The sequence below is a fragment of the Symsagittifera roscoffensis genome, chromosome 1 (genome assembly GCF_963678635.1).
Source record: "Symsagittifera roscoffensis chromosome 1, txSymRosc1.1, whole genome shotgun sequence".
Classification (NCBI taxonomy): Eukaryota; Metazoa; Xenacoelomorpha; order Acoela; family Convolutidae; genus Symsagittifera; species Symsagittifera roscoffensis.
The window spans coordinates 62,792,850-62,818,490 of record NC_087062.1 but is presented as its reverse complement, the minus strand read 5'-3'; the positions used below and the strand labels follow the sequence as shown (position 1 = coordinate 62,818,490).

General features: G+C 37.3%; 2 protein-coding genes across 2 annotated transcripts in view; both read left to right on the top strand.

The window, feature by feature from the left end:
* The window catches only part of LOC134847372 (transmembrane 9 superfamily member 4-like), a 530,188-nt gene that overhangs the window by 473,253 nt on the left and 31,294 nt on the right, over positions 1-25,641 (top strand). The window lies entirely within an intron of this gene.
* LOC134839131 (uncharacterized) lies at positions 10,781-24,083 on the top strand. The gene is made up of 8 exons (XM_063854578.1): positions 10,781-11,222; positions 19,170-19,468; positions 19,533-20,219; positions 20,294-20,375; positions 20,839-21,248; positions 23,105-23,411; positions 23,465-23,714; positions 23,793-24,083. The coding sequence occupies exons 1-8, from the start codon at positions 11,089-11,091 to the stop codon at positions 24,081-24,083; spliced, it is 2,460 nt and encodes an 819-aa protein (XP_063710648.1). The 5' UTR covers positions 10,781-11,088.

Here is a 25,641-nt window from a genome sequence, read left to right as displayed (position 1 = left end):
AAAGAAGATGGAATCAGGCAGCTGTCTGCACCTGGCATGTGGAAGAGGAGAGTAGTCTTGTTATGGGCGGTCCAGTGTCAGAAAACAATCCTTCCAAAGGGAGGATTTAGCCACTTGGTTCGGTGACATCACAGAGAAGGAGAAGAGCGATGCTGGAGATGCGATGGATGGAGGAGAACGTGACGAAATATCGAGAGTCGAGGGCACCAACAGTGGAGTCAATACATGCCATCGACTACAGCCGGAGGCTTGAGTTGTTCGAGGCTACGTGTAAATTATTCGCTGTGACCAAAGAGGTGAGAAACGTGTGGAGTCGCATAAGATTCTTTTCAAGGTTTCGGGCGACGTTGACGTCTTGGCTGTACACAGTGACGAAGAATCACGTGAAGAAGCGTCAGAAAGAATATCGACAGTTCCTGGCTGAGATCGGGCCAGAGGACTTCAAGAGACCCTTACTAACTCATCGTAATGCGGTAACTATGGGTTGAAAAAGGATTGCTAGAGTGTCTAGAGATAATACCAAGGCAAGGGAACTGATATTGGTGGAGGATTTGGCGAAGAACGTGAGCTTACAGTGAAGGGTCTACCGAATCAGGCGAAAAGACTACAAGAGCAGAAGGAATGGAATATATCAACTATATAAATCGAAATGCTGCATGACAATTTTCTGAATGTGCGAAACAAAAGAAATTTTAATGATAGCTTACAAAACGGAAATTCAGGGTGCAGGTGAATGCAGATTTTGATTGCTGTTTAGCGATAATGTGACAATTTTGCATGGCTGTGAAGATAAAGTTGAATCTTCTGCAAACTTCTGTAAATGACCACTGGCACTGTATCTTGAGACGCCACTGACAGATGACGACACGCGATGAGGACATTAATCTTGAGTCCGGAGAGTGGGTGCCAGTCGGTCATATTTGGAAGTTTGACCTTGAGCAACGTTTAATCTTGAGTTTGGGGTGAAATGCAGTTTTTCAAAAATTCATATTGAGCCTGTCATGCTCAAGTTTTTCGCGACAACTGAAAATACGAGAAAATAAGATCAGAAGAATCGAATTACAATCGCGGCAAATTAGTCCAAAAAAATAGGAGCGTGAAATTGCTGTTCGCAATTTCGCCGTATAAATCGAACGAGAGTACAGCTGTCTTATTTTTAGAGAAGGAACAAATTGTGACGAGAACAAACAAAAAGGATCGAGCGGACCAGAGTGAACCTTCGGGGGAAATTTGGACAGCTGAAGCTGAAAATGATTCACACAGAAAACTTGTGTCTTGAAAAAAAACTTGTTCATTACAATTTTCTTGAGTTAAACTTGATTACCGGATTAATTCTAGAGTGGCTTATTAATTTAGTTAATTGATTCTAGAAGTCGTGTCGGTATGTAAGTACCCAATCCAATTTAAATTTCTTGAGTGCGTTTTACATTATTATGTTGAGCTAGGGAGAGTTTTAGGTTGATCCATCTGAAATGGAGCAAAGGTCCACTGTCTAATAAAAAGTAACTGTATACGTCAGAAATTTTTGCTAAAAAGTAATTTTCAAACGTTTTCGCAACTATGTGCATCGTCAGGATTTTACAATAAACTAATCTAAATGACGATAAAACATCAGTTTACAAATGTTATTAACAATAGTTCACATACATTTTGGTTCTAAATCGTCATGTTAAAAAATTAGCCAATCACAGTTGACATCTAAATTACTATTACGATTAAAATACTTTAAGCTCTAAAATTAATTAAAAGTTTTAAATTATTTTGTCTGGAAGTTTCTGAGTCATAATTTCGTTTTAGACATGTACGTTTTAAATAAAAAACCAAAATTATTTTGAGACTAAATTTTCAGTGTTAACTCTCTGCTCGTAAACTCATCGCGCGTGTTCAAGTGCGGTTCCTCTTACCTGATATGTATTGCCTCTAGTGTTAACAATTTTGTTTGGCTGTTTGAACTATCTATAAATTCCCAACTAAGATCTGCGCTATTTCCCTCAAGTTGGCATTGCTGAAGGTGGAGGCCTACAGGTGAGTCTGCTTTCTAATGTTCCTCAATTCTAGTGGTCAAATGTCGAATAGTTTTTCCGACATAGGTGGAAGTGCATCCACTACATGACAGTTTATAAACCATCCTTGATTTGATGTCATTGGAAAATGCTGACTTCAGTGATGATTCTAGTTATCTTGTGGTGAAAACCACTTGAACGTTAGTTAATTTTCGTAACCTGTTGCAAAATATAGTCTTTGTTTACCTCAATATTGCACCATCAGCAAAGTATACATAACTATATACGTATGGTCAATCTAAAGGTAAGGTTCCGACCCTGTTTTGAAAGTCGATCTTGCGTTTTGGGTATTTTGAGACCTGAGCATGAAGGCGTTCTTGTTTCTAGACTGGGGGGATTTTGGTAGTAGCTTTTACGCCGTAACGCGGTTTGTAGGCTCATAGCGCAAGTGAATCGAATTGGCTCCGACCGTTTGAGGTAGAAAAACACAAGAGAGCCCATAGTTATTGGGCCTATTTTTTCTCTGACCTCATAAGTGACTTAAGTAGGCGACTGTTACATTCTTACACAGCTAATCAATTGTCATGCTTGATTTTCGTCTATCTCACTAAAATTCTCATTCTAAATCTGACAGCGAAAACCGTCGTTTTGAGTTTTGTGGTTTCGGTTGTCGCAAAAATTTTGAGTGTTACCCATGCACGCCCGGTAAATTTAAAATATACTGCATCGTGTGGTTCAGCTCTTCGATATTCGGCTCGGAATACAAGTAAGATTCTGAATCGCTAATCTCGACGTTCATCTTTTTCATAACATCGAAATGCAATCTGGTCGAGTTTCACAGCTGATGTTTTCAGGATATCTGTCAAATCATTTGAACTGCAAGCTCTGCAGTTGTTCGTGTTGAATGTTTTTTTGTGGATAATGTGCCACAGCACCACTTGATGTTTTTCTAATTGAAGTGACCTGCGGAGTAGATTTACGAGGTTTATTTGTGAGTTCGTGGTGTCTGGGTTGAAGGAGAGTCTTTGAATGGCCGATATTCCTGTTGCTCAGTTTCTGGAGGCTGTGGTGGAGAGAGCCGGCCGCTACAATGAATCCCATTTCATTTCCAGCATGGTATAATCAGAGAAAAGATCTATAAGTAATAGTAAAAACTACCTGGGAAGAAATCGTAAAATCAAGACCCCTTGTTAGGGGAAACTGTAATTATGTGTTGATTCAACCCCGTGGGGTTTTAAGATTTTACATCCAACTAGTTTGAGATTTAATTTTAAGTTGTAAAATTAATAAATGTTTGTGATTATTTTTATGTATCAGTTCGATCTCCTTATGAAACTAGTATTCGCTGCGACTGAAAGAAGTATAGAAGAACAAGAGATTGTTTCTCTGGCCCTTGAGCCAATGGTTATAGGGCTTATTTTTTCCCATGCACGCCCGGTAAAATTGAAATATACTACATCGTGTGGTTCAGCTTTTCAAATTTCCGCTCGGAATACAAGTAAGATTCTGAATCGCTAATCTCGACGTTCATCTTTTTCATAACATCGAAATGCAATCTGGTCGAGTTTCACAGCTGATGTTTTCAGGATATCTGTCAAATCATTTGCCCTGCAAGCTCTGCAGTTGTTTCGTGTGGTGGCTGATGAATTATTTTGTGGATAACGTCGTGCCACAACACCACTTGATGTTTTTCTAATAGAAGTGACCTGCGGAGTAGATTTACGAGGTTTATATGTGAGTTCGTGGTGTCTTGGTTGAAGGAGAGTCTTTGGATGGCCGATATTCCTGTTGCTCAGTTTCTTGAGGCTGTGGTGGAGAGAGCCGGCCGCTACAATGAATCCCATTTCATTTCCAGTATGGTATAATCAGAGAAAAGATCTATAAGTAATAGTAAAAACTACCTGGGAAGAAATCGTAAAATCAAGACCCCTTGTTAGGGGAAACTGTAATTATGTGTTGATTCAACCCCGTGGGGTTTTAAGATTTTACATCCAACTAGTTTGAGATTTAATTTTAAGTTGTAAAATGAATAAATGTTTGTGAACATTTTTATGTATCAGTTCGATCTCCTTATGAAACTAGTATTCGCTGCGACTGAAAGAAGTATAGAAGAACAAGAGATTGTTTCTCTGGCCCTTGAGCCAATGGTTATAGGGCTTATTTTTTCCCATGCATGCCCGGTAAAATTGAAATATACTTCATCGTGTGATTCAGCTTTTCAAATTTCCGCTCGGAATACAATTAAGATTCTGAATCGCTAATCTCGACGTTCATCTTTTTCATAACATCGAAATGCAATCTGGTCGAGTTTCACAGCTGATGTTTTCAGGATATCTGTCAAATCATTTGCACTGCAAGCTCTGCAGTTGTTCGTGTTGAATGTTTTTTGTGAATAATGTGCCCCAGCGCCACTTGATGTTTTTCTAATAGAAGTATGCTGCGGAGTAGATTTACGAGGTTTATTTGTGAGTTCGTGGTGTCTGGGTTGAAGGAGAGTCTTTGAATGGCCGATACTCCTGTTGCTCAGTTTCTGGAGGCTGTGGTGGAGAGAGCCGGCCGCTACAATGAATCCCATTTCATTTCCAGCATGGTATAATCAGAAAAAAGATCTATAAGTAATAGTAAAAACTACCTGGGAAGAAATCGTAAAATCAAGACCCCTTGTTAGGGGAAACTGTAATTATGTGTTGATTCAACCCCGTGGGGTTTTAAGATTTTACATCCAACTAGTTTGAGATTTAATTTTAAGTTTTAAAATGAATAAATGTTTGTGAACATTTTTATGTATCAGTTCGATCTACATATGAAACTAGTATTCGCTGCGACTGAAAGAAGTATAGAAGAACAAGAGATTGTTTCTCTGGCCCTTGAGCCAATGGTTATAGGGCTTATTTTTTCCCATGCACGCCCGGTAAAATTGAAATATACTACATCGTGTGGTTCAGCTTTTCAAATTTCCGCTCGGAATACAAGTAAGATTCTGAATCGCTAATCTCGACGTTCATCTTTTTCATAACATCGAAATGCAATCTGGTCGAGTTTCACAGCTGATGTTTTCAGGATATCTGTCAAATCATTTGCACTGCAAGCTCTGCAGTTGTTTCGTGTGGTGGCTGATGAATTGTTTTGTGGATAACGTCGTGCCACAACACGACTTGATGTTTTTCTAATAGAAGTGACCTGCGCAGTAGATTTACGAGGTTTATATGTGAGTTCGTGGTGTCTTGGTTGAAGGAGAGTCTTTGGATGGCCGATATTCCTGTTGCTCAGTTTCTCGAGGCTGTGGTGGAGAGAGCCGGCCGCTACAATGAATCCCATTTCATTTCCAGCATGGTATAATCAGAGAAAAGATCTATAAGTAATAGTAAAAACTACTTGGGAAGAAATCGTGAAATCAAGACCCCTTGTTAGGGGAAACTGTAATTATGTGTTGATTCAACCCCGTGGGGTTTTAAGATTTTACATCCAACTAGTTTGAGATTTAATTTTAAGTTGTAAAATGAATAAAGGTTTGTGAACATTTTTATGTATCAGTTCGATCTCCTTATGAAATTAGTATTCGCTGCGACTGAAAGAAGTATAGAAGAACAAGAGATTGTTTCTCTGGCCCTTGAGCCAATGGTTATAGGGCTTATTTTTTCCCATGCGCGCCCGGTAAAATTGAAATATACTACATCTTTAGGTTCAGCTTTTCAAATTTCGGCTCGGAATACAAGTAACGTCCTGAATCGCTAATCTCGACGTACATCTTTTTCATAACATCGAAATGCAATCTGGTCGAATTTCACAGCTGATTTTTTCAGTATATCTGTCAAATCATTTGCACTGAAAGCTCTGCAGTTCTTCTTTTGATGGCTGTTGAATTTATTTTGTGGATAACGTCGTGCCAGAACACCACTTGATGTTTTTCTAATAGAAGTGACCTGCGGAGTAGATTTACGAAGTTTATCTGTGAGTTCGTGGTGTCTGGGTTGAAGGAGAGTCTTTGAATGGCCGATATTCATATTTCTCAGTTTCACGAGGCTGTGGAGGAGAGAGCCAGCCGCTACAATGAAGCCCATTTCATTTCCAGCATGGCATAATCAGAGAAAAAATCAAAAAGTAATGGTAAAGTACTACTTGGGAAGAAATCGTAAAATCAAGACCCCTTGTTAGGGGAACTGTAATTATGTGTTGATTCAGACCCTTGGGGTTTTAGGATTTTTCATCCAACTAGTTTGAGATTTACTTTTAAATTGTTAAATGAATGAATGCTTGTGAACATTTTTATGTATCAGTTCGATCTCCTGATGAAACAAGTATTCGCTGCGACTGAAAGAAGTATAGAAGAACAAGAGATTGCTTCTCTGGCCCTTGAGCCAATGGTTATAGGGCTTATTTTTTTCCCATGCACGCCCGGTAAAATTGAAATTTACTACACCGTGTGGTTCAGCTTTCCAAATTTTGGCTCAGAAAACAAGTAACATCCTGAATCGCTATTCTCGACGTACATCTTTTTCATAACATCGCAACGCAATCTGGTCCAATTTCACAGCTGATATTTTCAGGATATCTGTCAAATCATTTGCACTGCAAGCTCTGCAGTTGTTTCGTGTGGTGGCTGATGAATTATTTTGTGGATAACGTCGTGCCACAACACCACTTGATGTTTTTCTAATAGAAGTGACCTGCGGAGTAGATTTACGAGGTTTATATGTGAGTTCGTGGTGTCTTGGTTGAAGGAGAGAGTCTTTGAATGGCCGATATTCCTGTTGCTCATTTTCTCGAGGCTGTGGTGGAGAGAGCCCGCCGCTACAATGAAGCCCATTTCATTTCTAGCATGTTATAATCAGCGAAAAGATCTATAAGTAATCTTAAAAAACTATTTGGGAAGAAATCTGAAAATCAAGACCCCTTGTTAGGATAAATTGTATTTATGTGCTGATTCAACGCCTTAAGGTTTCAAGATTTTACATCCAAATAATTTGAGATTTACTTTTAAGTTGTAAAATGAACAAATATTTTTGAACACTTTTTATGCATCAGTTCGAAGTCGTTATGAAATACGCATTCGCTGCGACTGAATGATGTATAGAAGAACAAAAGATTGTTTCTCTGGCCCTTGAGCCAATTGTTATAGGTCTTATTTTTCCTCTGACCTCATATGTGACTTAAGTAGGCGACTGTTACATTCTTTCACAGCTGATCGATTGTCATTCTTAGTTTTCGTCTATCTCGCTAAAACTCTCGTCCTGAATCTGACGAAGAAAATTATCGTTTTGAGTTTTGTGGTTTCAGTTGTCGCGAAAATTCTGAGTGTTACCCATGCACGCCCGGTAAAATTGAAATATACTACATTGTGTGGTTCAGCTCCTAAATTTTCGGCTCGGAATACAAGTAACATCCTGAATCGCTTATCTCGACGTACATCTTTTTCATAACATCGCAATGCAATCTGGTCCAATTTCACAGCTGATATTTTCAGGATATCTGTCAAATCATTTGCACTGCAAGCTCTGCAGTTGTTCGTGTTGAATGTTTTTTGTGAATAATGTGCCCCAGCGCCACTTGATGTTTTTCTAATAGAAGTATGCTGCGGAGTAGATTTACGAGGTTTATTTGTGAGTTCGTGGTGTCTGGGTTGAAGGAGAGTCTTTGAATGGCCAATATTCCTGTTGCTCAGTTTCTGGAGGCTGTGGTGGAGAGAGCCCGCCGCTACAATGAAGCCCATTTCATTTCCAGCATGTAATAATCAGAGAAAAGATCTATAAGTAATCGTAAAAAACTACTTGGGAAGAAATCTGAAAATCAAGACCCCTTGTTAGGAGAAATTGTATTTATGTGTTGATTCAACGCCTTAAGGTTTTAAGATTTTGCATCCAACTAGTTTGAGATTTACTTTTAAGTTGTAAAATCAATAAATGTTTGTGAACATTTTTATGTATCAGTTCGATCTCCTTATGAAACAAGTATTCGCTGCGACTGAATGATGTATAGAAGAACAAAAGATTGTTTCTCTGGCCCTTGAGCCAATTGTTATAGGTCTTATTTTTCCTCTAACCTCATATGTGACTTAAGTAGGCGACTGTTACATTCTTTCACAGCTGATCGATTGTCATTCTTAGTTTTCGTCTATCTCGCTAAAACTCTCGTCCTGAATCTGACGAAGAAAATTATCATTTCGAGTTTTGTGGTTTCAGTTGTCGCGAAAATTCTGAGTGTTACCCGTGCACGCCCGGTAAAATTGAAATATACTACATTGTGTGGTTCAGCTCCTAAATTTTCGGCTCGGAATACAAGTAACATCCTGAATCGCTTATCTCGACGTACATCTTTTTCATAACATCGCAACGCAATCTGGTCCAATTTCACAGCTGATATTTTCAGGATATCTGTCAAATCATTTGCACTGCAAGCTCTGCAGTTGTTCGTGTTGAATGTTTTTTGTGAATAATGTGCCCCAGCGCCACTTGATGTTTTTCTAATAGAAGTATGCTGCGGAGTAGATTTACGAGGTTTATTTGTGAGTTCGTGGTGTCTGGGTTGAAGGAGAGTCTTTGAATGGCCAATATTCCTGTTGCTCAGTTTCTGGAGGCTGTGGTGGAGAGAGCCCGCCGCTACAATGAAGCCCATTTCATTTCCAGCATGTAATAATCAGAGAAAAGATCTATAAGTAATCGTAAAAAACTACTTGGGAAGAAATCTGAAAATCAAGACCCCTTGTTAGGAGAAATTGTATTTATGTGTTGATTCAACGCCTTAAGGTTTTAAGATTTTGCATCCAACTAGTTTGAGATTTACTTTTAAGTTGTAAAATCAATAAATGTTTGTGAACATTTTTATGTATCAGTTCGATCTCCTTATGAAACAAGTATTCGCTGCGACTGAATGATGTATAGAAGAACAAAAGATTGTTTCTCTGGCCCTTGAGCCAATTGTTATAGGTCTTATTTTTCCTCTAACCTCATATGTGACTTAAGTAGGCGACTGTTACATTCTTTCACAGCTGATCGATTGTCATTCTTAGTTTTCGTCTATCTCGCTAAAACTCTCGTCCTGAATCTGACGAAGAAAATTATCATTTCGAGTTTTGTGGTTTCAGTTGTCGCGAAAATTCTGAGTGTTACCCATGCACGCCCGGTAAAATTGAAATATACTACATTGTGTGGTTCAGCTCCTAAATTTTCGGCTCGGAATACAAGTAACATCCTGAATCGCTTATCTCGACGTACATCTTTTTCATAACATCGCAACGCAATCTGGTCCAATTTCACAGCTGATATTTTCAGGATATCTGTCAAATCATTTGCACTGCAAGCTCTGCAGTTGTTCGTGTTGAATGTATTTTGTGAATAATGTGCCCCAGCGCCACTTGATGTTTTTCTAATAGAAGTATGCTGCGGAGTAGATTTACGAGGTTTATTTGTGAGTTCGTGGTGTCTGGGTTGAAGGAGAGTCTTTGAATGGCCAATATTCCTGTTGCTCAGTTTCTGGAGGCTGTGGTGGAGAGAGCCCGCCGCTACAATGAAGCCCATTTCATTTCCAGCATGTAATAATCAGAGAAAAGATCTATAAGTAATCGTAAAAAACTACTTGGGAAGAAATCTGAAAATCAAGACCCCTTGTTAGGAGAAATTGTATTTATGTGTTGATTCAACGGCTTAAGGTTTTAAGATTTTACATCCAACTAGTTTGAGATTTACTTTTAAGTTGTAAAATCAATAAATGTTTGTGAACATTTTTATGTATCAGTTCGATCTCCTTATGAAACAAGTATTCGCTGCGACTGAATGATGTATAGAAGAACAAAAGATTGTTTCTCTGGCCCTGGAGCCAATGGTTATAGGGCTTATTTTTCCTTTAACCTCATATGCGACTTAGGTAGGCGACTGTTACATTCTTTCACAGCTGATCGATTGTCATTCTTAGTTTTCGTCTATCTCGCTAAAACTCTCGTCCTGAATCTGACAAAGAAAACCCTCGTTTTGAGTTTTGTGGTTTCAGTTGTCGCGAAAATTTTGAGTGTTACCCATGCACGCCCGGTAAAGTTGAAATATACTACATCGTGTGGTTCAGCTCTTCAATTTTCGGCTCGGAATACAAGTAACATCCTGAATCGCTAATCTCAACGTACATCTTTTTCATAACATCGAAATGCAATCTGGTCGAGTTTCACAGCTGATGTTTTCAGGATATGTCAAATCATTTGAACTGCAAGCTCTGCAGTTGTTCGTGTTGAATGTTTTTTGTGGATAATGTGCCACAGCACCACTTGATGTTTTTCTAATTGAAGTGACCTGCGGAGTAGATTTACGAGGTTTATCTGTGAGTTCGTGGTGTCTGGGTTGAAGGAGAGTCTTTGAATGGCCGATATTCCTGTTGCTCAGTTTCTGGAGGCTGTGGTGGAGAGAGCCGGCCGCTACAATGAAGCCCATTTCATTTCCAGCATGGTATAATCAGAGAAAAGATCTATAAGTAATTGTAAAAAACTACTTGGGAAGAAATCTGAAAAGCAAGACCCTTGTTAGGAGAAACTGTAATCATGTATTGATTCAACGCTTTGGGGTTTTAAGATTGTTCATCCAAATAATTTGAGATTTACTTTTAAGTTATAAAATTAGCAAATGTTTTTGAACATTTTTTATGCATCGGTTCGATGTCCTTATGAATCACGTATTCGCTGCGACTGAATGAAGTGTAGAAGAACAAGAGGTTGTTTCTCTGACCCTTGAGCCAATGGCTATAGATAGTTTTGTTCTCGAGTTCATATGTAAGTTGAGTGAACGAATGTTATATCATTAATATGAGCTATTTTCCAGTGACACTATCAAACCCCTTTCTTAGTTTCGAGTATCTTATAGTAACCTGAATTGTAACCTAACATAGCCAGAAATTCATGAGCCCTATCAGACCATAAAATGTATTTTTGTTGCCAAATATGTGAGAGCTGCTAGTTTCGGTAGAACCTTGCTGATTTAAAATTGTTTTAATATGGCAAGACAAGGGAAGTTTTAATGTTTAATGAATACTCAACTTCTTGTTTGTAATGGTTTTGCAGAAATCTACAACCTATTTAGTTGAACTATGAACAAAAATTAGCGATATTATGTGTTTATCCTTAAATGCAGCAGTCGAAGAACTTGTGTACAACTCTATAGATGCAAAAGCCAAAAGTGTGGCTATACGTGTTGACCTGACCACGGGCAGCATCGCGGTTGTGGATGACGGAGTAGGCATCAGGTATTTGTGAGCTTCTTGAAATTTGTAAAGAGATAAATAAGTTTCTCAGCTGCAGTTGGTTATGGTAGCTTTAATGCTTCACAATTAGGTTATTGCAGAAAAAACAGTATTGCTAAAGCGCGAGAATAATTATGATTTGTTAATTTGGTTGAGTGGAAGCGTTAGCGCATGGTGTTTGATCAATTTCGATCACATCAAAACCAAATTCGCTAATTTTGACTTTCAAACTCGCTCTTCGTTCCGTATCTCTCTACTCGCACGTAGCTAGTATTCGTAGAGATTGAAGCTTCACCAAAACCGATGTAAGTGTTGGTCTCTTCCAAGGAAGCGTCTTGAAACTTTCGCTTTTCATTAACGTTATGCTGTTCTTTGTCTTGAGAACTTCTGACTGCTTCCTTTTTGCGGATGACCACAAACGTAACTCCACATGCTCCTCTCTTCTCGAAGTTTCTCTCATCCACACATATATTAATTTTGTTTAAGAGTCAATGAACGTTATGACTACTCTCATATAGGTATTGTTGATTTTTTTGGTGGAGTTCAATTGATTTCCTGCTGAAAATGAACGCAAATTCCACTATCGAACAGCAAAAGTTAAAAAATCGCAAAAAGTGTGACCCATTTCTAGTTTCGAAAGTGAATTTAAAATGGATTGAAAGTTTACTTATTAATTCAGTTTTCTCAATTGGGTTAGTTTATCATGAAAGTGCCAATCGCCCCAAAGTTGGATACACACACCTTAGAAATAACGAAATTCACAACACCTGAGCGATTTTCCTAGACGAAGTCTCCCATGATGATGAGCCGAATCTGCAATCTTTCTTAACAGGACAACCATTACTGAAGATAACGCTAGTCTTGACATCATAGCAAATTCTGGGGTGGCCGTTCCAGTCGAAACTTTTTCGATGTGAAGATTTTCAACCCTTACGCCAAATCATGCTCAAAACCCATACCCGCCGCTTACAAATATCTCAAAAGCCTGAAAACCTTGAATTATCAATAACAAATTCTTGAAGTGGAACATGGCAAACTTTCCAGTAATTTTTGGCATGTACTCGAGGAGCAGCAGAAGAAGAAGAAGAAGAAATGTTATTGTTCCGACTTTCGGTTTGCCGTGTTCTCTAATTTGCGAAGCATAAGAAGATCACCTAGACTACCTTCGATAATGAAACTTGACGGCAAAGATCTTGAGACAGACAAAGAAAATGCGATGCGTTTAATCAATTCTTCTGTAGTGTATTTACGAAAGCGGAACAAATAACCGAATTAAGTATCTTTGAAAAAGCAAAATACAACCACATCGAGATGAATAAAGACTGCATTCAGAAAATAATGCTCAAACTATCAATAAAGCAACAGGTCCAGATAATTTGGGAAATCTTGTCTACACAAACTTAGCGAAAACAGTATCAAAATCAATCCTCCTAATTTTTCAAACTTTTTTTGAATAAAGGTATATTCCCAGAAACGTTGAAGTTAAGTGAAGTTGTCCCAATCTTCAAAGATGGGAACAAATGCGATATTAAAAGATCTAGATCGATAAGTTTACTATGCTGCATCTCAAAAATTTTCGAAAAGGTTTTATTTGACTACATTTATGAAAGAGTGCGACATCATCATAACTTTCAATATGGTTTTCGTAAAAAACGTTCAGCAATTACCCAACTCCTTGCTTACTTACATCAAGTATACCTAAATTATGATGACCAAACGACCAAAAATATAACAGCGCTCTATCTAGATTTTGAAAAAGCTTTCGACTGCGTTCCGCATCAACTTTTAATGCATAAATTGAAGTGTTATGGTTTTGGAGGAAAAGCAATTCAACTAATAGCCTCTTACTTATTTCTTCGAAAACAGTATGTGCGAATAAACAAAGCAAAGTCTTAGATATGTTACGTAACAAGTGGTTTCCCTCAAGGTTCTCTATTGGGACCATTACTTTTCATACTATATATAAACGACTTACCAGATAACTTGAATCTGGTTGACTCTTTTGGATATGCTGATGACTTTAAGGTTATAGCAACAACTCAAACAGAAATGAACTATGCCACTACAACAATTGAAAATTGGTGTAGTAAAAACCAAATGCGTCTAAATACCGGAAAATGTACTCTCGTTAATTTCAAAAACGAGCTGGAAGGTCAAATTAATGGAAATATCCTAAAAATCGAAACTGAACAAAAGGATCTAGGAATTTTAGTAACACACACTCTCTCATGGAATGTAAATGCGTCTAAGCGTTGTCAGAAGTCGCAATCGGCTTTTTACTCACTAAAGCGTAACCTCTCTAAAAACTGTCCTATAACTTCTAAGCTAAATGCCTACACGGGATATGTAGTCCCAATTGTAGTTTATGGCGCGTCAGTAACGCACTACTCGAAATCAAACCTCCGAGCAATTGAAAAGGTTCAGCGAACGGCGACTAAATGGATGCTTAACTCACATATCCCATATAAGTGTAGACTACAAAAATTAAGAATGCTGCCGCTGTCTCTGTACCTTGAAATGCACGACCTCCTCCTGTTCATTTCTAGAGTTCGCAATAACTACGAAATTGACTTTAACCAATATGCCGAAAACACCAAAAGCTCAACGAGACAAAATGAAAGAAACGAATATCAAATACCGAAAACTCGCCTTAAGAAAACCAACTCAGACTTTTCATTAGATTCCCAGCACTTTGCAATGTCATAATTCGACATACCTCAAAACAGTTAACTGACATACAGAAATCTGACATAGCGGAAATTTATTGGAAATTCTTCGAAAGATACTCAGAAATAGACAGCTGCACATGGCGAATAACGTGTCCATGTGGAAACTGTAACCCAAATGGAAAACTCAGAACTCATTAACACTAAAACTACATTTTGGGTGCAAACCCATGGGATAACAACCCTAAATCCTGTTCTACTACTACTACTAATCTTTATGCTCGGGTTCGGTTTTTTTTTCTTCAGACAAATTTCGACATTTTAACGAACTATTTTTGACTGAATTTTTTATATAATTCAAAAGGTATTGTTGTCCTGAGCTCAAATTTGAAACGATATTTCACCTGTGATCATTTTTCGTAAAGTTATGGGGGTTTAAAGATTGGCATTTTGGCCAATTTGGGACAATTAACGCGCGATATATTTCGCGCTATTAACGCGTAAGCGGAGATTTAATCCGTCTTAAAATCGTTCCAAATTGGTTAAAAGACGCCTTTTTACCATAATTGATTTGTTACAAGGAGCGAAATCTATCCTTTTGTACTTTACATGGCGTTTGGGGGGATGATTTTCATTTAAAAAATTCAGATTAAAAAAAATTCATTTTATTTTTTTTACATTCAGTTTTTTTAATGTTATTACTGCTCCATAAAATCTTAAAAAGCAGTCGGAATTTTCAGGGATTCGTCCTGATACGAGCAGTCTTGTTTCACTTATAAACACATACGATTTATGAAAACATTACACTTAACAAAATTAAAGTTTGTTAAGTTTGCATCTAGTGGCGCGCTGCGGGAAAAGGTTCACATTTTTCTAGTTTCTGATTTTGTGATTGTGCTGTTGTATGTCTCAAGCGGTTTGTCGATTAGTCTTCACGTTTAGGCACAGGAGGGTGTAAAATATTGAAGTTGATTTTCTCTACTTGTTGAAGTAGGCTGGCATCCGTTTTTTCATTGAGTGAGTCGATAGAATTAAATTTCCCAATGATACAAAGTTTCATTGCCTTTTCTTGGACACGGTCAATGGATCTTAGCGTAGTTATATTTGCGCAAGCCCAAACTGTCAAGGCACACTTTTTTTTTCAATTTTGATAGTTTCATTCCAAAACTTTTGATTTTTGACAGAAGATAAAATGAACTTGATAACTTTTTACACAAATTTTTGATATGTGGCTGGAATTTTTTAAACGAAGGTATCTCCGAGTATTTTCATTTCTTCGATATCTTCAACGCTACCTAAGACTGGGGTGAACATTGCGAGGGTGAGCTGTGTATTGTCATAACTTTTGACTTCTTATCATTGACGAGAAAATTGTTTTCTGAACACCATTGTTTGATATGCTGCTTTGCGTTTCTAGAATCATCTTGCGATCCATAAACAGGTATGATCCTTTAGGAATCATCAGCAAACTTGACCATTTCAGCATTACTGACTGGTTCCATATTGAAATCTGACGAAGCGATTTTGAACAAGATCGGCCCTAAAACTGTGCTCTGTGGGACACCTTGACTTATGTTTGCGGTTGGAGATCTTAGGTTGTTGCATTCGGTGACGACTAATTGGTTTTCGAAGCTGGCAACCCAATTTATCATAAAAGGGTTTATTTCTGGGATGACTTTGCTCAATTTTTTTATGACAATATGGTGTTAGTGCAGGTCAAATGCTTTACTTAGGTCAACAGACAAAGTTCTCACTGATTCGGCGTTGGTCTTCGGAAAAATTGTTATTTAATGTAATGAAATTATTGTTGTTGTAGTTCTTGCATGTTTTCTAAAACCATGTTGGTTTCTGGGCAGATAGTAATTGTTCTGATGCGTAGCAATTCACCATCATTGTCTCGGAAACTGGAGTGATGAAGACTGGGCGGTAGTCGGAAGCTCCTGATGGGTTTTTGCATTTGGTGTTAGGGAATATTCTGGATCCTTTCATCAGACTGGGAACTGTATTTGTTTCTAGAGATCTGTTGAAAATTTTCATGACCGGTTCTAGGGAATGTGCGTTTTCGCTCCATACACAGAAAGGTTTTTCATCGGGTTCACATGCTGTTTTTCGGATTTTTTTGAGATCTTCATATATTTGATTCAAATTGAAAGAATATTTTTTTTTGTGTTCTCGCGCACGAAAGTTTCTATATTTTGTGGCTGTACAAATTTCGGCAAAGTAGTCATTCAGTGAGCCAGGGTCACCCTTACCACTTTGACCCATATGTTTTGTACCCATAAGGAAGTTAACCTCTTTTCACCTGATCCTCGTTTGTTACTAGTCAGGTTTTTCTTGATTTCGTCTTTTAACTGCCAGTTCTATAGAGTCGATGTTCCTTCCCGTTTTCTTTAACTTGTATTTTTTATTCAAGAGGTTCCTGAGTTTCGCTCTCATGAAACTGGGGTCTCTGCTAGAAATTCGAACACTTTTCTTGGACAACAAACATCTAATAGATTCACTAGAGTTCTGTGAAGTATGTTGAAAGCTTGTTCAGAATCGCAGAAGTCCAGGTTCTCGAATTTAAGCTTGTCGAATTGCAACCCAAAACACATTCTTTCAGGAGCGCCCGTTTTTCGTATTGCTATTTTGGTTTTGTGGTTGGTGTCAGTCGCTGGTTCACAAAACACTGCAATTTGATCCGATGAGATAAAACTGTTCAATGTTTGTGGCTCTTGATACGTATTAAGGTCACTGCAGAGTTTTTTGTCCAGTTGATTTAGATCTTTCGTAGGGGGCTTTTACTTAGGTACCAGTCCGAGTAACCTTTGAGTAGGTTATGGTTAAACTCGTTCAAGTCTCCTGGTAATATGAAGGTGTTGTTCAGGTACTGTGTCTGCAATTCTTCACGCACATTTAGGATGTAGTCAGCAAAAGCGTTGTCGTCTTTTGAGTTCGGCGGGTAGTAGGCGTATCCAACTATAATCGTCTTATAAGATCGGTTGTATTTCAACCAAATTACTTCAGTAAAAACGAGTCGATTGGGTCGATAAATTCCGGGTTGTAAGGTACGGCGTTGAGTTCTTTTCTGGAGTAGATACATACACCACCGGCCCTCGTTTTTTGGCTAGCTCCGAGTTTTCTGTCCATCCTGAACAATCATATCCATGGAAGTTCAAAGTTTCATCAGAAATTGTTTCATTGAGCCAGGTTTCTGTAATCAAGCACAAATCGGAGTTCAGTCGAGTCAGGTCTACAGTAAGATTGGCGATTCCATTTCTTTTTTTTAGTGATCTGGCGTTGAGTAGTAGTAATGAAGGGGTCCTTCATAGTCATACAGGGACTACTTCACCATTCAGCAGTAGGGTAAGATTCCGAATTTTATTCTTCTGTAATCTGTGTCTATAAGCTCACGTCGTTTCTTCAGAACTTTTCTTTTTAATAGTCTTTCTTCTTTTCAGAGGTCTTGTGATTTCCATATGTCGGAAGAAGCGCCAAGTTTATCCACCATAGCCTTTGAGACTAGTAGCTCAGCGTTACTGCGGAAAGGGAGCTCTACTATCATCATTCGATGGCGTTGTTTATCAAATTTTCCAGCTCTAATAACGCTGTTTACCGTGAGTTCAGGAAAACCAAGCTTCGATGACACATCTTTGAGTTTTTTCTTATCATCAGCTTTTCTGTGATAAACATTCTCTTCTGTACTCTCCTCAATACCTGTATCATGAATAGATCGTTTGGCTATCTCTGTCTGCATTGGTTGGTAGATATACTGCAAGTTCATCGAAAAGTTCACAAAGACCGATTTATGTGCTTCGCGAATCAACTAAGCTTGAAAATGCTGCAGAAGTTCAAAAAACTTAGGGAGCAGCTAAAACTGTTTAAACTGGGAATTCTAAAGCTTTTTGGAATCCCATTTCTACCAGCGTTCATGAAGTCAGAAAAAATTTATGATTCATCAGAAAAGTTAGTTAAATGTAGCGGTTCAAATACTAGCTGAGCGTATGTTCCCATTCAAAGCTATGATGAACTGTATGTTAGCAAATTTGTACAAAAAACAGCGCGAACAGCTCTTAGTTAAGCGCAGAAAATTGTCTTCGATTCTTCCGTTCCGTTCCCAGGCGAAATGTCAATCATTGAAGAAAATATATGAAAAAATTTATCGTGCATGAAATTTGTTTTTGTTATTGCTTGACCTTGAATTACTGCAAAGCTTGTGTTTTTATTCGCGTGTGTTTTACAGGTGGCTTGCGTTCAAAAGACATCATATGGCGGCGCAACTTTCAAAACTCTCAACTTTTGATTGGAGGCTCGAGTCCATTAGGGGGCAATGTTTATATTTTTTGATAGTGTTTATACACTTTATACACTTTGTACTTGCGAAGTCCAGCTTAGCTTCTATTAATTTTGCTTTAAAAATAAACTATTCTTTCCATTAACTGTAAATTCGAGCCTTTTGTGATAATTGCGTGCGCAATGTTTTTAACTTAGTTTTTAGCTTCGAATTCAGAAGTAAGTCTGATTCAAGAATTATTTGAGACATGACAGAGAAAATTGGCTAAGAAAGTATCACTGAAATAGACCACGAGAGAAAATGTTACTTATAATATTGCGAAGCAGAATATGATATCTGTGAATTGATCTCATAGTCTTCTTGTCTGAAGTGAAAATTCTTGAAAATTACATGGTTATTACATCTCAAGTGTAATAGAATTTTGGTCCTACTATTTTCTTTTTGACTTAAAATAGTGTTTGAAACAGCATAAAATAGAACAAAGCAATTTCCTTGTTGTTGTCAAAGGTTTTTTTTTTTCAATCGATTGCTGTGTGATAAAATTAAACCGAGAAACTTTGTCTAAATCTTTTGCAAAGAGTGGATGAATTGAAAATTTCAAACCAAAGATGAGTTCAACGTTGGTATTAAATCTATGTACACAATGTATGAGCGGTGCGTTTTTTGGTTCAATCTGTGAATCTATCTTTTAAAAACATAAATAAATAGAAATTTATTGCAGCAAATTTTTAAAGCTTCAAAATTTGAATGTGTCTCAGTTTTTGTTATTGTCACGCAGTTTTAATTGCTGTGAATTTGGAGCGATTATTCAGAGATCAAGCTTCAGCATTTTTGGTCTTCATTCAAATTTAAGTATTCCTTTATTCATCTTAATTAGCTTTTTGCGAGTCTGGTCTGGTAAAAAAAATAGCCCGGCGATTTAAAATTTCAACAACTTTTGCTGCTTGAAAGTTTGCTAGCCCCCCCCCCCCCCCCCCCTCATCACTAATGTACTTCTAAAATAATGTTTAGGAATATTGAAGACATATCGCGGAAAAGAGGGTGTACTTCGAAGACAGCTGATCGATTTTCTTGCTATGGGTATCGTGGAGAAAGTCTTTACAAAATTAGAAAGTTGTGTCGTGAACTTGTTATTCAAACTATGTGCAAAACCCAAAATACTAAAACAAATTGTGCAGTTTTTCGAGGTTCTCGATACAGTTTGTTTCGAATGCCTGCTCGATCATGTAGAGGCACTGCTGTCACGGTTCGCGATGTTTACCACAGAATACCAATTGCGAAAAAGGTGGCTTCATCACATCAGGAAACCTGTTAGTTCGTCTTGAGTTCCAAAATCAACATTATATAAATTGCTTAACAATGTTTACTCATTAGTGTTCAGATTGAAACAAAGACTAGTGCTGATAGGTATAGCCAACCCGACAGTGTCGATATCATTGGTGAACATCCCCGATATGACTATAGTCTTTAACGTTTACCCGAGAAAGTCATTTCTGAAAGTCTTAAGTAACGCTTTTTCTCAAAAGTTTCGAAAGCAAGACTTCCAACGAGTTTACATCCATGATAGTCAAGAAAGGTGTACAGTGGCTGTTTTTATTCACAAGTTTGCAAAATTGTATATAGATGACATGGTTTTTGTCAACAGACGACCTTTAGATGGAGAACTATTTGGAAACTTGCTAACAGATGCCAAGTCATCTTCGAATATAGCTAAAAATAAGTTCATGATAGCTTTTGTTGGTGTTCAATCAAGAGACTACAGTTTACCATCAATTGTAAGAGCAATTGCAAGTGCTATTACCAGTGTAACAACAGATGACAAACTGGTCTGGGTCAAAAGTGATAAAAGGGCTGTAAATGTTGAAACTGACGAAAGAATAGTTTCATCGCTAGTTGCGAAAGTTTGTTCCAACAATAATACACCATTGAAAGCCATTGAAGGCGAAGAAAATGAAAAATGTTGTTCCAATCACGAACTGATAGCGACGAATGTAGCAGAAGAACTTGATCAAGATTCATGCCAAGTGAGCAATGCTACTACAAATTCCAGAACATTCAAAAGTACTGAATGCTGAAGCTTTGAATATCATAACTTTGAATCTGTGTCAAGTTGAAATATGAATCAATTTTTTCAGGAAACAGGTCGCAAGAAGAAAGAGCAGATGTAGCTAGCAATGAGGAAAAAATCATGGACACTCAAAAAATCGCGAGAAATATGTAAGACTAAATCGCTTAAAAACACATTTCTTGAAAGTTTAAATAAAACTGGCGTAAAAAGGCGATGCGTAATACAAACAGCTGAAAATGCAGTTCGAAAAATATAGCCAAAAAGGACTGAATTTTAAAGTATCTTTGTTTTTTATTTTGCAATTTTGTTCAGTTTTCTACCTATAGGAGTTTCTTTTCTACTCATAATATCGTTACGAATGATCCTTAGATACTTATATCTCATATCATCGCTCTGAAAAAATTTTTTTTCGGCACTGAATTTTTAAAATGATTATCTCATTGCAGCTCAAATTACGACTGTTGGGTTTTCTTTAGCTTGTGATATGGCACTCGATCGTGGAAAAAACACTCGCTTCCAAAATTTGCGCTACTTTTTGCGAAGATTTGATTTGCAAATGTGTACGCCACTGCTTAGAGTTTTGAAAATATTCAAGTGATTGTGGAGTTTTAGCTGCAGCTTAACTCCCTTGATCGGTTCTTCATACTGTGGAAATTCAATCATTCAGACTCTGAGTGTTAAGCACAATTCAAAAAAACGCAGTCTTGTGAAGTACCGAGAATTGCAACCTAGTCAAGGGACATTGTCTTGTGTACCCGAAACTGTGTATGAATATTATCCAACTGACAAATCCGTTGAAAATATTTTCAAGTCTACTGGAAGTGAAAATAGTGAAATACATTGTCGCAGTTTACTCACCCAAAGTTTGATCGTACCTTCTACCAAAATGAAAGCTCACTCTTTGCCCTCACCCTTTGCCTGGAACCAGAAATTTAGCGAGGTGTCTCACGAGTTTCACATGGAAGGCGAGAATTCCAGCTGCGTGCTGAAGAAAATAAGGGAACCTGTGAACTCGCCAGGCTGTACGTATCGTTTTAATGACCTTTATGGGTAGCAAATATTAAGGAAATGCTGCTGACGATAATGTTTTTAAGCGTAAAAGAACGAAGTGATTTCATCTATGTACTTCGTTTTTTGGCTTATTTTTTTCGCGAAAAAGTGGTCAAGTTTGTTCTCGAAAACTTTGGTTTTTCGCGGTTTGACTTGTGATTTCTTTTCAAGTTCACTTCATTTCCATTGTCGATTGCGGGGAACTCCACGAACGAACAGAAAAAGTGTTAAGATCTCAAAAAAGGTGAATGATTTCTAGTTTCAAAAATTGACTCGAACTTTCTGAATTCCAGCTGACTTAAAAGTTGATAATTAATCAAGTTGTCTCTAAGTGGGATATTTTTACGAAAAAAAGTGCCAATCATAAACAGTTTGAAATTCCATGAGCTTCAACGCGATTCAAATCTAAGTTAGCTCCTGAGTGATTTGCTGATTCTCTAATTACCCCCTGTTAATTGATATGAACATATAATATAACCACAGATGATAATAAAATTAATTTTACCCGCATATTTAAACTGACACTTCAGCACGGTGGTCCTCCGCCGCCTTCCTGTTTGACTTATAACTAATTGCTTAAAAGAAAACTAGGTAATTTCCTTGTGATTTTTTCTCTATTTTCATCAGTCTATTTTTCAGTCGTGATTGAGACAGATATTTAAAAAAAAATTTTAGTGCCGCGAAACTTCCGTCTTAATATTTTGTAACAGAACCACAAACTAGTTTTATTTTAGCATTTTTTTATATATACAAGGTATGAGCGGTGAATTGTAAAAGAATTCTTCTACAAGCAGAAGACAATCGGCGGAAAATCAATTTGGTCGACTTATCGAGACAAAATTTGTGATGATTTTTTTTTCAGGACTAAACGGTCCGAGTTAGACGGTACAAATATAACACACTACCTTCGCTCGCGAGGATCAATTTGTTACCCTGTAAAAGGAAGTCTGAAAGGTGGCTAAACTCGCCGTTAAAGTTTTTTGATTAATTGCCAAAATTTCAGTTAATTGGAACAATTTCAGTAGGAGTGACTTTTTATGGGGCAGTTTTTTAACTTGTTTTTGTTTCCACTTGAATGGTTCGGCGTATTTTTATTTTGTGTCTTTTGGAAGGCAATATATTTTTTAATGTTCTAGGGTGTAAAAACTTCAAAAGTTGAAATTGAACATCAGTCGAGACAAACGAATGAAATTTTTGTAGATGTAGTTTTTTCAAATATTTTTTTTTCGATTCGCCAGCTTGCAATGCTATGTTAGATTGTATCGTCTCTTTCGTTAATTTGGTTTCTATACTACTTAAGTCTAAAAGTTGACCCTTTATCCTCAAAATGAACTTCACTCTAGACAATTGGATGAAAAATTTGTTAGGTCCATTATGCGATTTTTTTAAACTAATTTGGTTTCTTTTAGTGGCTTATGTCTCATTTTCTGTCGGCTAGCTTACCATGCTGTGCTTGTTAACAAATTGTTGCGAGTAGCTCCGAGTAATTACTTAAATATGCAAAGTTTGAGCACAGTTGGTTCGATGGTTGTATATATGCCAATTGAGCTCTTAATAATTGCTTACCAATAAATCAAGTTTGCTTTCTAATTGTTGCTTATAAATCAAGTTTATGTCGGAGAACCAGTTTTATATAGATCTCAGCCAATCAGGCGCATGTTTTTGAGGCTTGTTGTTTTTGTCAGATTTTGGGTCAAATTTTTATTTAAATCAGATTTTTGTACTAGTTCAGATTTTTATTTTTTACTGGGCAGAATCTTGGCTATTCAATCATAATTATTTTAGGACTTTTGTATTGAAAAGAAGTTGTTTTCTTTTTTATTTACAGGCTTTTTCAACCACTCAGTCCGGGATAATTTTGCACACTCACAATCAACCTCAAAATCGGGCTTCCACCTAGATGCGGAAGATCTCGATTCTCTGAATGTCATCGGGCAGTTTGGAAGGAAGTTCATTCTCTCAGCGAAGGAAACTGAAAAAGGGTTCCATCTTATTGCAATTGACCAACATGCAGCACATGAAAGGTTTACGCCTAAACATAAAATTCAGTCAGACTATTATGACTGGAATTTAATTTTTGAATCATTTGGATACCGAATATTGATGTCTTTTTTGAGCAATGCGCGATACAATGAGTAAAAGATGTAGAATGTTAATTTTGCAGATTCAGGTTACATCATTTGATCAGAAATGCATTCGAAGCTAAGACTGAACTCAATTCAAGAAATGGCGTGCTCAAATCAGCCATTTTGATTGAGACAATTGACATTGAATTAGACAAGGCCTCTTACGAGCTTGTTAAAAGTCGGAATCTGTTCAAGAAATACGGAATAGATTCGTTTTACTGTTCAGATTCAGAAATAGTTCAAGTCAATGCCTTGCCATTCTGTGCTGTTTATTGCGCTGTAGTACAACATAAGCCAGAAGCTGAACAAAAGGTTTTTTGTTATTTCACTCGAAAATATTACTTGAGCCGGTTTTATTTTTTTATTAGGAGTGTTTATTTTTGGTTGCAGAGTTTTTTGAAATTGCTGGCGAAAGAATTGATGAGCGAATGTGTTCTATTAGCAACTGCGTTCAATCAAGACTTGCCACACTGTGTTTTGGAGTTGTTGAAACTTGAAGCGTGTAGATATGCTATCAAGTTTGGCGATGAGTTGACGATAGAGGAGTGTGATGGTTTGATTAAGCACTTGAAGGTGTGCGAGTCGCCTTTCATATGCGCTCATGGAAGACCAAGCATTGTGTCGCTTGCTAGTGTGCAGGGAGGAAAAATAACTGAGAAGTTACCTGTTTACAATGATTAAATGACTTATAATTACAAATAAATCAAGGACCCTTTTACTCGTTATTTTTTCGTGAAGCGTGTTGGCAATCTGTCACATGGCGTGTATAATAAAATAATTTGATTGTTTTTTAGAATGCTTCTGCTTTGCTCTTAAAATTAGTTTGTTTGGTTCCAAAGACGCATATAGAAAAATGGGATCTCTTCAACTATTCCCTCCCCCTTAGCAAAAGGGGGATTCATTACTAGGTACAAATTTCACTTATTTTAACTGTTGAATTTTTTCTTTTTAGGGGAAGGAATCCATTACTAGGTGTCATAGGGAATATGAATAGTAAAAGCGAGCCGAAAAAAGTTCAGGTTGTCATCCTAAAATGGACGTCAGAAAGTAGTACCAAAGGGAAGACCCTTGGGTGGCGATGAGATCAAATTCTTGAGAAAATGACTTCTGCTCCCCCCCCCCATTCTTTCCTAATACGCAATTGCTTGCCAATATGGTGTTTTATATCTTAGATTTCGTTTTTAACTCTATCGGTTCTTCATTTTTTAACATGCGCAAGCAAATTGAAACTGTTGTCTACTCAAGCTAAAAGATGCTCAAAAAGACGAGTGCTGCTTCAGCCATTCTGAGTTTTTTTCTAATATGATCAAGTAGTAACGTCGTTCTATAAAATTACAAGTTTGCTGGTCATATACGATGCTTTCATTTGAGAGAATGTGATGAAGCCTTCAAGAATCAGTTTGATTTTTGAACTACATTTAGAAGAATTTAAACAAACTTATTTTGAATTTTAATTTCTTCGCTGACAGAATGATTCAGTATTCATGGTCGTCATAAAAATCTGGGCTCTGTTTAGTACGTTAACAAGCAAACCGTTATTCATAGTTCGCATCACAGCTAAACTGAGTTCAAATTGATATATCAGTCGATCACTTTAGATGGAGTTTTACTTCAGTGTGAAAATTTTGCGTGAAAAGAAAGTACCTTAATCTATAGTTATCATTTTAAAACTTTCATAACAGTGTTTTAGTACACGTGAAGCCATCGATATATGGCAAATTATACGGAAAATTGTTATACAATCACTATGTACGATTTTACGAGACTAGGTTATAAGATGAATTTTAATCTTAGACAAAAATTGTTGGTCAATTTTTATTACCTGAGACCGAGATATCTGATGTGTATTGTAAGGTTGATTGCCATTCGGAGACACCGGAGGAAATTTTCTCAATGCTAACAGACATATCCTATTAGAAAACACGTGAATAGATAAAATTTTAGATAAGCTTGACATGATACACAGCTGATTACGCTTGCGATTAGCAAGCGTTATCAAACCGGAATATGGACTTTTTTCGAGTTAAAAACTTGTTTAACAGCATCACGTGTATCTTGGTTCCATAATGAATTCAAACTTCATTGCGTGTCCGGCACGTAGCCTGGAAATGAAGAATACGCCTGTGACGGCAAAGTTTTTGGGTTCGAATCTGACCAGGAACAGTTGTTTTTACACTAGCGTCAGCTTAGTGTATTACCATGAACCTTTTTTTCTAAGCAAAGTCGCAAATATAGCTAC